The sequence below is a fragment of the Xiphophorus hellerii genome, chromosome 9 (genome assembly GCF_003331165.1).
Source record: "Xiphophorus hellerii strain 12219 chromosome 9, Xiphophorus_hellerii-4.1, whole genome shotgun sequence".
In the NCBI taxonomy this organism is placed as follows: domain Eukaryota; kingdom Metazoa; phylum Chordata; class Actinopteri; order Cyprinodontiformes; family Poeciliidae; genus Xiphophorus; species Xiphophorus hellerii.
In genome coordinates, this window is record NC_045680.1 from 17,634,395 (window position 1) to 17,649,910 (window position 15,516).

Here is a 15,516-nt window from a genome sequence, read left to right on the forward strand (position 1 = left end):
AGCTGGCTCAGCTATCGCTGATCAAACTTTAAGCCACCAAGCAGAGTTTAGGTTTATGAAAGTATTTTTGATGTGTTCACATATGCTCTTGCAATCAAATCTGATTAAAATTAGCTAATTTTATCTGACAAATAACTAAAGGAAGGGGGCTTTACATTAAACTCTAATGTGTTTAGGTGTGATGTTTCCTCACAAAGTTATTAATTATTTAGAGTCTGATTAGCAGCACAAAGGTCAGAAACGCGTAACGATCATGAACAGAGAGAGAAAAGTTCATGTGTGGAGTTACACGCTCCATATGTAGACCTTATGGGGACTAAAACCCGACGTTGTCTTCTTTGCTTTCTTTTATTCTCTTCCATTCATTGATCTGAGCTGAAAACCTGCGTTATTGCAATAAATAGCTGGTTTGGCTTTACTGTTTTTTTACTGGCTGTTTATTTACTGCGAAAACAGGACGCAAGGTTTGATTTTATACTAACGCTTTCACCGGTAGGAAGCAACTTTCATCACACCTTGTACAACATTAACTGGTGAGTCTTCTGTGTGTTTAAGTGTTTGTGTGTGGGAGAGACTCGGAGCTGTGCCTGGTCCCAGATAATCCTCTTTTCTGTGTTTTACACTTGGCTGGTTCTTATTACGGCGCCGAAGTTGATTCCCCTCACACAAAAGAGACGCTACCTCCAAAACAACCTCCACAAGCTCCAGTTTGCTCCGTTCAAGACGTCTTGTATGGTCACACTCTTTCTGTTTAAGATTTTCCCTACATTCATTTGCCATGCTATTACAAAAAGGGGTTTGGTTAAACTAAAACTGTTGTCCTAAATCCTTTAAATTATACAAACTGAGAGTGGTTTCACCTCATTTCATTTCAGATTTCTTGTGATCAGCAGTTGTCACAAGTTTGACTAAAGACACTTCTGCTCAACTTAGTCTTTTCATTAATAGTTAAGCCAAAAATATATTTATATTTTCCACATTCGCTGACAGACTTCCTCTGTTAAAAGAAACTGAGCAAACTAGTAAAAATGTTTAATTGCGTATTAGTTAAATGTGTGTTATTATTTATCTTCAGTAATGAAATGTTTATGTTCCTCCTGCATAAGAGTGTTTTAATATGTGACAGGAGGCAGGAGTAGTTAGTTTAAGGTTATTTATGAATGTAGACTAAATCAGATGACCTGGGAGGATCCATGAATCACATTGAACATGAAGAGAATCCAGAGAAGAGTGGAAAAAAGCAGAAATCTAGAAGAAAGGGCTTGTGATTACTGAATTGAGGAAGAGGTGAGTAATTTCATTACTTGCTTAGGAGAGAAAATAATTTACTGACGGAGAAGAAATATTCAAGGAAACACCGAGGTCTGGCAAACTAACTAAACTAAAATGCTGAAATGACCAAAATGTACAGAAAGACGACAATAACATCAAACTGAAAACCAAATGATTAAGCTCAAAACTCATAGAGTCATAACAATGATAATTAAGACATTTAGAAATTTAGTTGCATAGTTTATCAATGCACAGTCATATTCAACACATTAGAATATGCATCATACTGAGTCTAGTTTGTCAGATTTAAAAATATGTCTTGAAAAAGCTAATATTCAATTTATTTCTATGACATGTTAACAAAAGCAATAGCAGCTGACTAAAGTGCTGTACACCCAAAGTAATAAAATAACATAACAAAAAACATAAAATGACAAGACAGGAGACATAAAATAATCAAAACCTGCATAAAAAAACACCTTCTAAATGTTTTTATTTTACTGTGCTGTATGCAGAAAATCATCATAATTAACAAAAATAAAGTCTTTAAAACATCAGTTTGTAATTATCCAGTGTAAGTTGTTCACTTAGTCAATTAAGTTATAGTAATAGATTAACCTTTCAATAATTTTCTGATCTGTTGAATCACCGTGTTTCTTTTTTTTTCAAGTAGTATGTCTAACAGAGAAATGTAAAAGTAATAAATCAAATGCTTGCATGAAAAAATGTCCAAATTGTTTTTATTAGACAATAAATCTGTTTATTGTCAATCTGTTAGAAGTTTTTAGTTTCATTCTATCCCTTTGTGTAGAGCGTGAGGTGGCAAGATAAACTAAAATATTTCCCAAAATGTTGGTGACATAAGTGAGGTTTTACTGATATGGAAAGAAAAGATTTCTCTGTACGTTTTTTTTTTATCACAACAGCGGCACTTCAATCATCATTTTTTCTATTCTTGTCGCTGTACTTGTAATCACATTTTACTTTACCAATCTTTTTTTTTTGCTGTTAAGATTACCTGCTGACACATCCGCTGCCGTGGCACCAGGTAGCCTCACTGGGACTTGAACAGGGTCAAGTCCCAGTGTGTGACTCAGTCTGGCAAAATTCCTCTGTATGTACAGTATGTTACTCATAAATTTAATGAGACTCAAGCTTAGCTATGTTTTTATTTAGCCGTGATTCATGGTTTGAGATTGAGAATGCAAAAAACTGAAACGAAACATACAGCATTGAAATGTCTCTCTAATCAAACCGGATAAATCAGGCTCAGCTGAAGTAGGCGGAGGAAGTGAGTGAGGCTTTTTGCCATGAATCTGTGTGAGGGCTGGAAGTGAAAGAGAACATGACGAGCAGGAAGGATGAGTAAACATGCTGTCCTGTCAACTTGCTGTCTGACTTCCAGTGAAGCTGTCACTGACTTTTCTTCTGCAGTTTCTTCAGCGTTGCAGAGTTTCATTTTCCAAAGTCTTGACTTTGTATTCTCCCGTTTAGTGATCTGAACTCAACTGGCAGATAGGATTTACTAAAGCATATTTACAAAATGGGAGGAACCAAGATTAGAACATTCTTGACTTTCTTGTTAAGTCTTATATTTCAGACCTCCCTTCTTACCTTTCTCTGTGCATCTGGATTTGTCTTCCTTTTCTCCATTGAGATGTGAGATGCTGACAGTTTCAGTGTGGCCAGCATCAGTTCACACAGCTGGGAAGCCAAAGCTCTCTTACACATATTGTGCACTGAAGTTCTTCACAGCTTGGATCAACACAAACATGAATTTTGTCTGTCTTTCTCCCATTTTCTCTCTCAAACTTAAAAAATAATTGAGGCTATAATATGTAACACGTTCAAATATATTTTATTGGTATTTTATGTAAGAGACAAACACAAAGTAGGACGTAATTGTTTTTTTGTTGTTTTTTTTCAAATATAAAGTATTCAAACTTTTTGGTACTGAATCAAATTCAGACTAAAAGTGGTCTTCAGTGTTAGTAAAGAGAAACTGTGTAATTTAATCTCTATTGTGTTTTTTTAAGGTCTGAGAAATAAATTAGAGAATATTAGAGACTAAACAGCATCATAAAGACCGACACAAGAAACTGCTCAGGGATAAAGTTGTGGAAGAATTTAAAGGTGGATCAGAATTTTAAACCACACTGAAAGTGGGTTGAACAGAGCTCTAAAGATGGAAAAAGTTTTAGTGGAGATGCTGTTGTCCACTAAAACTTACAGCAAGGGCAGAAGATAATTCATCGGGGAAGCCAGTGGTTGCTTTAGAGAAGGTGCAGGGATCCACAGTTTAAGTGAAGGAAGTTGTTGCGATCTGTTAGTTTTACAATTCACAAATTTAGCTTTTACAGAAGGGTAAAAAGAAAGATGTAAATGAAATTTAATTTCTGTGTTGGATTTGCAGTTCACTACATGGCAGGTGTCAAACATGGAAGAAGGTATTTGGGTTAGAAGAGATCCATATTGATCTCTTTGGGCAAATCCAGGCTTAAATCCAGTTGAACGGATCTGAAGACTGAAGGAAAGATAAATACATGCACACAGCACACTTTTAAAAAAATTTTTGTTTGTAAAAAAATGTTTGAAACCGTTCATCCACTTAACTATTGTCAACTACTTGTTGTGTTGTCATTTCTTTTATGGCAATATAACAGAAGCTGATTGAAAATACAAAAAAAAAAAAACTGATGAAACTATTAAAGGAGTCTAGAGAATTCAAATCTAAGATTTTTCTTCACATTTCATCAGGTGGTTCTAGGAAGCAGCATTTTGGAAATCAAATTGCAAGCTCAGTATGTTAAAGTTCTGTAAAATGGGAGAAGTATGTATTTAATCACTTTACACCACTGAAAGCACATGACAGTAGGTGAGACAAGGTGGCAATACATAACTGTGTTATGTGTAAGGTTATAAAAAGAAAACATTTTGCGTAATGAAATGTGCTTCCCAAGCAGTATCGTCAACTCATTACTGCTCTCTGGTGGCCAACACCAGAATAACATGTTTATTTCTCTGAGCGACCAGCATTTACAACATTTTCGAGATTCACTTAAAACTGTTGAGATCTAACTATTGTTGCAGCACTGTAATCTTTCCCTGCCTTATTGTGCTAAGGCGCACACACTCATTCGCTCAGTAAATGTCTGAGAAGATCCTGTTGACACTGACGAGTTACCCATTATCAGCAGAAGGAAGAGGACACAGATAGAGAGAACAAACACTTTCTCTTGACAGCTGATTGAGAGAGAAGTGAAAACAAGGGGAAAGGTGAAAGCTGGGGAAACATGTTTCTTCCATAATTTCCTTCTCCTTTTGTTCCCTAAATGTTTTCAAACTTATGCATATCTGCATGGTCAGGTCATTCCAGGTCATGTTTGAGGGCATTCTCGAAAAGATGTCTAAAAACCCTTGAAAGAAATTTTAATCTCTTTTTGCAGTAACATTGAGAAAAGCCAAAAAACCTGAGTCTTAATTTATTCAGTGGGTAAAAACATTTCCTGGTTTTAATAATTGTTGGCATGCCCTGGGATGGACTCGTGACTTGTCCAGGGTGTACTCTGAATCTCTCCGATCACTGCTGGAGAAAGGCACATGAAAGGATGGAAAATTACAGGAGGAAGGAACCAGATGAGCTAATCAGACACAATGAGGGACATTAGCAATGTAAATAAATGGACAAGGAAATAGTCAAAGCACAAACACAAATGAAAACCAAAATCCTACCAGCCAAAGAATGTAACATTTATGAAGCGTCTGTCCAGGAACAAAAATAGCAACTTCACCTACTTTGACACATTTACTTAACACCTAAAGTGGGAAAACCTCAGTTTCCTTGAACTCTGAAATTAAATGTGCAATTTGAAGTCATTATTAAGTTCAGCAGCTTCAAGAGCAATGGTGAAGTTGGTTAAATTTTTTTAAAATCACATTACTACTGACTAAATGTCAATCTTTAAGCTTCCTGCCTGTCCAGAGGTCAAGACATCTACCTGTGATAAAACTGGGACTAGCCTTTGATAAATATCAAGTTAACATACACTCTAACGTACGGTTTACATGCATACTTATGGTAAGATATTTACACTAGCAAAACAAAACAAAAAGAAAACCAACCAAAAAAAAACCTAACTAAAAATCCAAACAAATTCACAAAATAAAAAAAAATAAATGAAATCCCATAAAGCAGTGAAACAAACATAGTTTTGTTTAGATGTTAGTGGAACCAGTCAATAAATTTAAAGCAGCAAACTAGTCAGTATTGCTCCAGTACAACTTCTTATTCTAGTAAAACATATTGATCTTCAAACATCCGTTCAGTATTTAAAAAACATAATTAAAGGCACACTCTTAAGTCCATAGTTGCGTTATTCCACAATTTAATTCTGAACACAGAAAATAAAATGTCTGCTAACATAATTTTGCTCCCAATGTGTTTATCACTGATAATGGAGAAATGTAGTCCAAAGCTGGCACTGAATGCATCCCAGGAGTTCAGGTTTGTGACACTCGTCTGCTGCCAAAGCTGACACATCACTGATGGCTTACGATGCACAATAGTAATATTTAATCTTTAACTACACTGAACCTTTGCAAACCTCCAGCAGAATTATTTTATGATTATGATCTCTCAAAGTAATATAAACTTTACTACTGCCTGCTGGAACATAAAAACTTTAACTAATTAAAAATTTTATGCCAGTTCCTTCTTCCCCTGGAAAACACCAGATGTCATTAACCAGCTTTGGAACAAGAACTGGTGGAGATGTATGATTAGGGTTAAAAGTAAGGGTTAGTATTTGTATTATCAGATATTAAATCCCAATCTATTGCTCAAATGACTTTTTTGTGAAACTAAACATTTGAGCTGAGGAGGGAGAGTTTCAACAGGTGAAGTACAAAACATAAGTTGATCATCAAGAAGACATTAGATACAGATATAAAACTTAGGTATGCTGAATAATTACAGACTTATTACTCTTATATATTCTGTAAAATCATTTTTCCTACTTATAACCATACGGCCTTAGAGTTATTGATGCTTACCTGAAATCAGGTCACAGAAACATCAAATTGGAAGAATCGCATTGCATATAGTTATGGATGAAAGTAATTTAAACATAACTGCATATAAAGTAGAACTGATGTTTACCTTCTAAGTCTTGTTAATCAATGCTAAATAACATCTAGTAACAAAATGAAACCCACTTTAAAATTCTATAAGTTAAGTTTCCCTTGTACGGTTTCATTAAATGTTTAACTGAAGTTGCAGAGAAATAGTCATCTTTGGCCAGCAGATGGCAGCAAAGGACAAAAACGTTTACTTAAATCCAGCGTTGTAAGGAAGAAACCTACAAATATGTAGTTCTTAACAGCAACTAATTTTTACTTTATGACAACACAGCAGCACAAATAGAAGGATAGTTAATATATTTTGACTCAGTATTTTCAGCACAGAACATTTATCTAAACATAACCAAATGTTGTTGTTTTTTTACCTCTTGTCTCAGCCCAGCTGAAAGCAATCAATAAATCAAATTAGGCATTCACTTTTCTCCCTTGTTCTGCACCAAGCATACAGACCATTACAAAAGTATTCACACCCCTGAACCTTTTCTGCATTTTATAATAATTCAGCTGCAAACGTCAAAGTATTTTTTGTTCAAAGCTTACAAACTGAAAGAAACCTAAAATTGACATTTTAACCTAAATATTAATCTGAAAAGTTTAACTACAGCCTCCCTGAATCACTTTGACAAAAGCAATTTGAGCATGTTTATTATGTAAATAGGTTCACTATCCGGCTGGAAGGTGAACTTTTGCCAAATTCAGAATTTCTTTCTGGACTTTTAAAAGAAAGACATCCCCACAGCATGACACTGCCACAACTATGCTCCACAGTGGGGCCAATATGTTCAGGGTAGTGAGCAGTGTTAGTTTTTGACACAGATTGTGTCTCAAGTGTAATTAGATCAGGCTGTCACACATAGCTGGTGGCAAACCGGCTCATTGAAACTTCTGCAGAACTTTTTTTCCCAAAACTCTCTGTTTTGTTCAACAATGTTCTCTACAAAACCTCAAACGCTTCTGCAGAACAGTTGTATGCACATTGAGATCTTTCCAGTTCTGCATATTTACTAATTAAGTGACTTCTGAAAGCAAGCGGTTAAACCGCATCCCTTTTCGGATATCGGAGTAACACGAATGCTTCTCCGATTTTTATTTGTGAACAATTAACAATGAAAGTCGTGAATCTTGTTTCTTGGTATAAAATCCCAGTAAGTCTTTGGTGTAGCAGCACAGAATGAGCAAAGCGCAGAATGTATGTGAGAACTTTCGCAGGAAACTGCAAATGTAGCCCATAATCCCCTCAGTTGCGGGTCTGCACTCTCCTTCCATCTTGCACCGTCTAGAATCGAATCCCACAGCGGGCAGGAAGCACAAAGCTGTGAGGCATATTTCACAGAACTGGTCTAACACCAGGAGGCAGCACACCACAAAGACGGATTGTTCCTTACACGATCCATGCTCAAAACCTTAAATTAACAGGGAGGCCTAAGCTTTTATTGTGTTTTACCACCATCTGTGTAATCCCATTATATTCATTATAGGAGATTCCCAGGAGGTCATGGGAACATTTAGACGAAAGTTATGCTTGTTCTAAACTCTTTAAACAATAATATACACAAAGTTAATGACCATTTTAGCCCAGCAGAGAAGAAAAAGTGATTTGTCTCAAGAGTTTTAATCTGGCTGACAGCGAATTTTTTTCTTTTTTACTGTCTCCAATCACTCCACCATGTCTGTACAACCACAATAACCCGAAAGAGTGTAAAAAGACAGATAACATCGGCCCCTTTAGCCTGGGGAGGCAGATAAAGAAGAAGTGAAGAGGCTGTTTTATTGCTCCAACTCTGCAGCGCAACCCAACAAAGAAGAGCCTGTGTTCAAGAGAAGAATCCAAACTCTTTTTTTTAGAGAAAAACAAATTCGGATGTTTTAAGATCAGCAGAATTGATTAAAACTTTGTTTGTTTCTACGGCAACAAAACAATGCCCTGAAATATTAACAAGCAGGACCAGCCTGCTATGAAAGATCCTCTTCCTCCTGCAACAAAAACTTTAGACCATGAAAAGCATCTGTTGCTACCCTGCTGCTTGGCAAGAAACCGCTGCATATTTTTATTTTTTTTTTTTTTTCTGTTTGCATGACATCATCTGAAAAATTACTCTGGGGTACAAAACGTCAGCCTCTGACCTCCCACACAGGCTCAGTTCTGGAAGAATTACAAATATGAACCAGCGAGCAAAACTAAGTATAAATACAGTAGAGATGTTGATGCACAGCTTTGTGAAACAAAAAAACAAAAAACAAAAACGTTTTCAGTCAGCTGTATGTTTCTTTTATTCCGCCACAGTCTCTTAGACGCACTTCTGTTCTGCTTAAATAAAAATAAGAATCTTTTTGAAACATAAAAATGAATTCACAGAAGATTTCATTTCTTTCTTTTCACATCATGTAAATGTTGTTAGCCGACTTCCATGTGTAAAGTCTTTCAGGCCAGAACTGGATCCACACGCACAGAGGAGACGCATGGAGAATAAATAAAGCTCTTTGTAAAAGTCGTGCTGGCCTTCGTCCCAGAATCTGCGAGCCTTGTCCCCAGGCGGCAGAGACGAAGCTCGTCTGATTTCTGCTGCAATCCACCTGTTTTTAATTGCCGTGAACGCCTGTACAGTATGTCAGCACCAGTTTCCTTTTCAAGTGCGCGCATGTGGGACGCTCACCGAGTCTCTCGTCCGAATTCATCAGAGCTCGTCGCGCGAGGCTCGGGCAGCAGGAGGCGGCGAGTCTCCAGTGACGCTGTTCTGCGCTACGGGTCGGATGCGGCCCTGCTGGGCCGTCTTGCGGGCGTGCTGCCGGTCCCAGTCTGTGGCGACGGCCTCGTCGTCCCAGATGGTGGAAGTCTCGGTGTCGCTGATGTAGCCCGGCTCGCCGGTGTAGTGGGTGGGATAGAGCAGCAGCGGCTCCACGGAGAAGGCCTTCAGGTCCCGTGGCTCGAAATGGGACATGTACTGAACACTGAGGAGGACACGAGAAACAGAAACAATGGAGGATGATGTTAATGTCTCAGTGTTCAATATTTATTTTCCCAAAAACTCTTAAGAGTGAGCAGGGATTTTCCTTACTGCAGTTTTTTTCATATTTTTGTTGGGGTTCCCCATTTGCAATAGTATTCATTCCCTCTTAAACTTAGTGTCAATTTCTTACAATACAAACACAAACCTCAGTGTATTCTTAGAATATTACAGATTTCAACAAATCTGTAATATTGTTATTATCGCTGTTTCAGGACAATAAGCCACAAGCCCCAAAAAAATCACTTCCTCAGTTTTGAAAAACTCTCGACTCATCAGGGCCTAAACATTCAGTTCACCCAGAATTTCACTTCCGCCATCACAAACTAACAGGACGGGGTTCCTTCTTCATGTTCCTTTCTTTTCAGAGGAATGGGGCCAGGAGTCACTACATTTATTGTTTTGCAGATTATGCACAAACAACAAAGACATATTTTAAGTTTTTAAATATGTTTTTAGCAAGCCAATACAGTACATAAAAACAAATCTTATCTCAGTAGAAAACATTTAAAATGGACCACAGATTGATTCTAATTGAACAACATTGACAAAGGTTTGTCTGAAGCGAAAGGAGAGCACTGAGAAGTGACACGTCACTACAGCAACCCTAACCTTTTGTAAGATCTCCGAGTAGCTCAGCTCTAATAACACACTCACAGTCACACACATCCTCCACCCAATCAAGCCTTTTACACCAAAAGGCTTTTGATTCCTGTCACCTCTGAGTCTTTGCATTTATGAACGAAAATTGATCTACATGAAAATAATAACAATTAACAAATGAATAAACCGAAACGTATTTGTGACACATTCTCCTTATACTCTTTTGTTCTTAATAGTTTCATATTTTCTATACTTTTGGAAAATAAATAAACACTCTTTATTTAGTAATTTATAAGCACACATATTGGTGTGTTGAGAAAGAGCCACACAGAGACACACACTGAAACATGCACACATGCACAGTGTTCATCTCAAACCAGCCCCCACGCTCAGAGCTCTATCAATGGGAATCTTGTCCCTCTGCACCAGCCGGCAGGAAGAGCCACGCTGCTCGACATTCCTCAAAGAGAGGGGGAGGAAAAGTGGGTGACACGGCGATGGCGAAGGTGTGCTTTCGACCAGAACGGAGTAGAGCCCAACTTTAAAGACCTAGAGCAATGTGGAGGAAGTGTGGAGTAAGACAGAAGAGAGAGATGGAGATGACTGAGGAGAAAGGCGGTAGCGGAAGAGGAACGCAGGGCACCAATGGAAAACCCTAATTCGAAGAGAGAAGAAATTTTTGGCATTGTTTGTCCTGCTTGAGGCACCGTAAGGCACGGAGAGCCCTCAGAACAATCTGTGCCCTGTGTGTGTGAGGAGAGGAGAGCAGGAAAGCTGTGCTGGACAGAAAGGGAAAACTGGAGAAGCACAGATGTATAAAGAGCCGAACATGAAGAAGGCTGTGGTTTACCACAATCTAAAACGCTGCATATCGTCCACAATGTAACACAGTCGCACAGAGGCCAGGGACTCGATTGTGTGTGTTTTTTTTCTATGTTTAGATAATTACTGTAATGATGTTCAATTAGTAGTTCTGCAATACTTTATTGCTTTTTGTAGCAATAAGGGGTCTGTTTTTGTTTTTGCTTCTTTTAGAGGCAGCGTGATTGATGCATGTTCCTGGAGTTTAAAGTTTTTTTATTATTATTTTACACAATAACCACCTGATGGATTTCAGGTGCTAACAGATTACCAGTCTGTTCGGTGTCTGAAATGTACAGAGCATTCAGGAACTGCCAACTTCAGCATTGTGTTTGTTTTATGTTACAACTCTGGATGAAGATGTTCATTTGTTTTTATCGTTCTTTACATTCAGTTACCGTCACATGAGTGCAAAACCTTCTTACCCTGTGAGCATTTTTACGTTTTGCTCTTAGCAGGAAGTGAATCTTTGGAAGTCAAAATTGGAAATCAAAGAAGAAAGTGCTAGTTTTCATTTAGAACAAGCGCATGCTAGCAGCAGGCACGACGGAGAAAGTTCTTCAAACTCACATGATGCAGCTTTTAAGTTGAGGGCCATCGATCTGGCAGTACAGGAGGGAAATAGAGCCGCTGCACGTAAACTCGAAGTGAACGAAACTATGGTTCGGAGTTGGAGACGGATTAAGGACGCTGCGTCCTTATGGAAAACCGAGAAGGGCGGTGATACCAGCGGCTTATAGCCCGATGTGGCTCACTAATGTACGTTTCCAGTTTTTGTTTTTTTTTTAATTGTAGGTGCAGCTTTTATGTATGGTGCGCTCTATAGTCCGGAAAATACGATACGCTTTTGCAAGGTGCTGTTTATGCTTTAATCTTAGACCAGAGAAAACCAACGTAAACACTGACTTGGGGTGTTTGTTGAACATGATGGGAAGAAATTCGTCGACAGGGAGCATCTTGGTGAAAGGTTGCACCCCCAGCAACTTTCGGGCCCCTTGCTGTGAAAGAGCGTAGGCCAGGGTCCAGTAGGAATAGTCGGCTTCCACCAGGTTGTTCACACCTTCCACTGAATGCTCCGGCTGCTGCACCTGCATTCGCTTTCTTCCCACGTAGCTGAAGGTAGAATGAGGAAGCCAGAGTATGTTTAGCTTTTAGAAAGACTAATCCACACAGAGGTGCTAATTTGTGCAGCCAGAGAAGTTCTTACATGAGGTCCCAGTCCAGCTGGGCTCTGTCTATGTCCTCCATGATGGCCTGAAGCCTTCGTTTAAACCTGGGTTCAAACCTCACATCGTCCTCCAGAGCCAGAACCTTCTGCAGGCCACGATCAACCACCTAATGATCAGAGAACAAAAATATTTTTACTCAGTTTTCTTCTTTTACTTGGTGTTTATAAAGGGGCAATGTCAGTTTTTCCAAATTACCATCCTGCAGCACTGTCTGACATTTTGTACTATGTTTTAAACAGAACATGTTTGTAAAAAAGAAACCTTCTTAAAATTCTGCTAGCACTTCATTTTGCACAAGTCTTTCTTAGGGTAAAATTGTAAGTAGATAGAATATGTTAGAAGAAATTGATTTGTTTTTGCTCAATTGTCACCAGTCCACCATCCTGCTGGACACTTTTAGGAATGATTTTAACATTCATCAGCACAAAATGTTATGTAATAATTAAATTTTTCCACGTCTTCTTCCCTTATAAGTTGATGTGTATTGCATTTTAAGCAGAAGTAATCATAACTTCAGTAGCATGCTTATCAAATGGTGCAAAGAAACTTTGTCTTTCAGTCTGACGCTAACCTGCATCTGCAGACATCTTTTTGCCTTACAGATTGAAAGAAATAATGTTTCTTTAGCACAAACCATCACCATGCCACCACCATTCTTTGTGAAGAGTTTATAAAACACTGCTAATAATTAAATAATAATTTATAAGAATTTCAGCACAGTTGCACATCATATGTGTCGTCTAAAGGGCTCAAATGTTGGTTCAAGCAAAGTGTTTAAAGAAGTCCAGACCTGGTTCACTCTGAACCTTTCCTTTAGATAAAAGCCTTGTCCTCCTGCCCTCACCTGTTTCCATATAGAGTGGTGACTCAGGAAGCAGCCAATCTCCCCTCTGGTGAGGACACGACCAGAATATGGATCCTTGTAGCCTGGCAACATCTCAATTCCCAGTGCCTGCAGCTGGGATGTATTTAGAGCTCTGAGAAAAAGGCAAGAAAAATAACATGGATGATAAGAAGAATAAAAAAAAAATCCAACATTATTAAAAATGACTTAATTGATCATCATTAAAACACTGCAAACCGTTTTTTAAACAGTTTGCAACCCAGATTGTTAGAGGAAAAAAAGGGAGGAAGGAGGATTAGGAGATTTCTAAGAATGGATTAAAGTCTGCAGAGAAGAGGGGAAAAACTCAAGCAGGAAGCAATGAATGCAAAGTTGGAGAGGAAGGATGGATTTAATGACAGCAAATATAGCGAGCTCAAGATGAAAGACGAAAGCAGCAGGTGAGATTTCAGTTTTTACAGGTATTTCAGTCAGTATTAGAAGGTCCTTTAATTTTCTGATTCAGATTCATGAATGCGTTTGTGACCTACTTCCCGTCCACTGCATCAATCAGAGTGGGGCGAAGGCCCATGGCGCCCATTGTTTTCAACATCCTGGTTCTTCTGTCCAGACGGCGTTTCAAGTTAATCAGGAAAATCTAAACATTGCAAAAAATAAAAATAAAGAAAGAACGAAACAGGAAAACAGTTTTGCACCCACCCAAAAACTAAAATAAAGATTTGACAAATAAAAAGTAAGGACTGGCGATTAAATATCTAATTTAAATACAGACATGCTTACATCATCGAAGCCCATTGGGTCTGGAGGTAACGGCGGGGCGTAGATGTACTGAGACGGCTCCATGTCGTGTTCAACTGGGAGGAAAAACCAAGAAAGTCTATGTTAGAAAATCACCGAATTTCTGAACTGGGTGGGGATAAGCAGGCAACAAAAGGGTGGAGAGGGGTCAACATGAACCGACGCAGTGCAAGCACCAAAGGTCGTTGAGGTCAAGAGGAAGGAGAAACAACCCTGAGAGGTGAAGAGGTCAATCAGTAATAAAATGTAAACATGAAGAGTTTTGAAGTGTGGAAACTCACTCAGAGCTTCTGAGATGGTGTGTATGAAACTCTCAGCTTCGTCTTCCACATTTTGTTGAGCTTTGAGCGGGACGGGCAGGAAGCCGTAGTGTTCCCTATTGCACACGTACATCTGCACCCCTGAAACACACACAAACACACACACACACAAATAAACGGGTTGCTGTAAGACAAACATTTCCAACAGTCACGGAAATTAGGCAAGCACTTCATCCTGGTCCTGCCTCGACCGATAAATCGGCCCTGATTTCTGTCATTTGGGGAGATCGCTGAGTGGCCATTGCTTACAGGTGAAGCTGATTTTATCAACTGTTCTTATCCACCTCAGCGTAGGTCTAAAAATCTACCGATGTTCTCTTTTGTTCTACCGTGAGAGAGGTCTGACACATCCACCCACCAAGTTATATTATAGTCACCCCCACTGATGTCAACTCAGTGATTTTCTTGCTCTATTTAGCAACATATTTCAGATACAAAAAAAATCGGCATCGGAAAAAATCAGAATCTGGAGGTCAGGCTTTTCAAAGATTGGCAAACGTGATCGTCCAGAAAACTGCAATTAATATAGGATGCTTCCATTTCTGTGTGTGAAACACCCAAAAAACAGAAACCCTTAAAAAATGAATCCATACCAGAAGTTATTTGCTCTTAATTGCTCTACCAATGCCGTTTAAAGTTCCGGTCTTTCACTATTTGCAGGGTTTGTAATGATTTTGTGCGGCTCCTGACCACAAGTTGCCCTGCCCAGCGTTGGTGATAGATGAGAATTGAGCAATGTCTTCTTTTTTTTTAAGAGCAAATTTTCACTCACAAAATAAAATATCCTTTCTTTATGAAGTGCATTTTTCTTTTAATTAGAAACACTGTTGTAAAAAATATCCACAACTGAAGCTTGGTCTGTTGGTACCGGGTTATTGACATGGTGTTACCGATTAAAATAGTAAGGCACAGGAACATAACAGTTAGGATAAGGATGAGTGTAAAACTAGTTCACAACAGTAAAATGTAAAGAAATAGGCAAACATGCAAGATGGTTATTTTAGTCTGATCTATAATCATTACTTTTCTACAAAAACCAAGCAACTTATTTTATTTCATTAATATATTGCTTGCTAAGTACATTTCTGTGCAGGTAATCAACAAAAAAAAGTTAAAAAGAAGACCTTTTGCAGCCCAAGAGAAGTTTCAATTTAACAATTTTGCCCCAATGGCAATAACTTTGGAGTCTACTAGTTTATGCTGTCATTCACATTGTGAGTTAGGATATTTTTTTTCAAGTTTTGAAACGTATTTGCAAAATTGTACAACGGAAATATTGTTGTAAGATTTTGAGATGTTTGTATGTTATCTTCTAAGCCAAGTTTTTGACTGTCCAGTGAAAACAAATCAAGTTTGTCTGTTATGAAGTTGTTTACTTCAAGGCAGATGGTGCTAAACAGCGACACAAACAAGGATGTAATTTAAGCAACTATTTTTTTACTGAA

The 15,516-nt window shown here is 38.3% G+C and overlaps 1 protein-coding gene across 1 annotated transcript in view; it reads right to left on the reverse strand.

Annotated features, from left to right (window-relative positions):
• Positions 1–4,757: 4,757 nt before the first annotated feature.
• The window catches only part of colgalt2b (collagen beta(1-O)galactosyltransferase 2b), a 32,948-nt gene continuing 22,189 nt past the window's right edge, over positions 4,758–15,516 (reverse strand). Inside the window, exons 7-13 of the mRNA XM_032571444.1 lie at positions 14,033–14,152; positions 13,734–13,807; positions 13,484–13,590; positions 12,954–13,086; positions 12,088–12,215; positions 11,787–11,993; positions 4,758–9,360 (exon numbers count right to left, since the gene is read on the reverse strand). Of these exons, the coding sequence (XP_032427335.1) occupies positions 9,087–9,360; positions 11,787–11,993; positions 12,088–12,215; positions 12,954–13,086; positions 13,484–13,590; positions 13,734–13,807; positions 14,033–14,152 (1,043 nt within the window). The 3' untranslated portion in view covers positions 4,758–9,086. The remainder of the gene's footprint in view (positions 9,361–11,786; positions 11,994–12,087; positions 12,216–12,953; positions 13,087–13,483; positions 13,591–13,733; positions 13,808–14,032; positions 14,153–15,516) is intronic.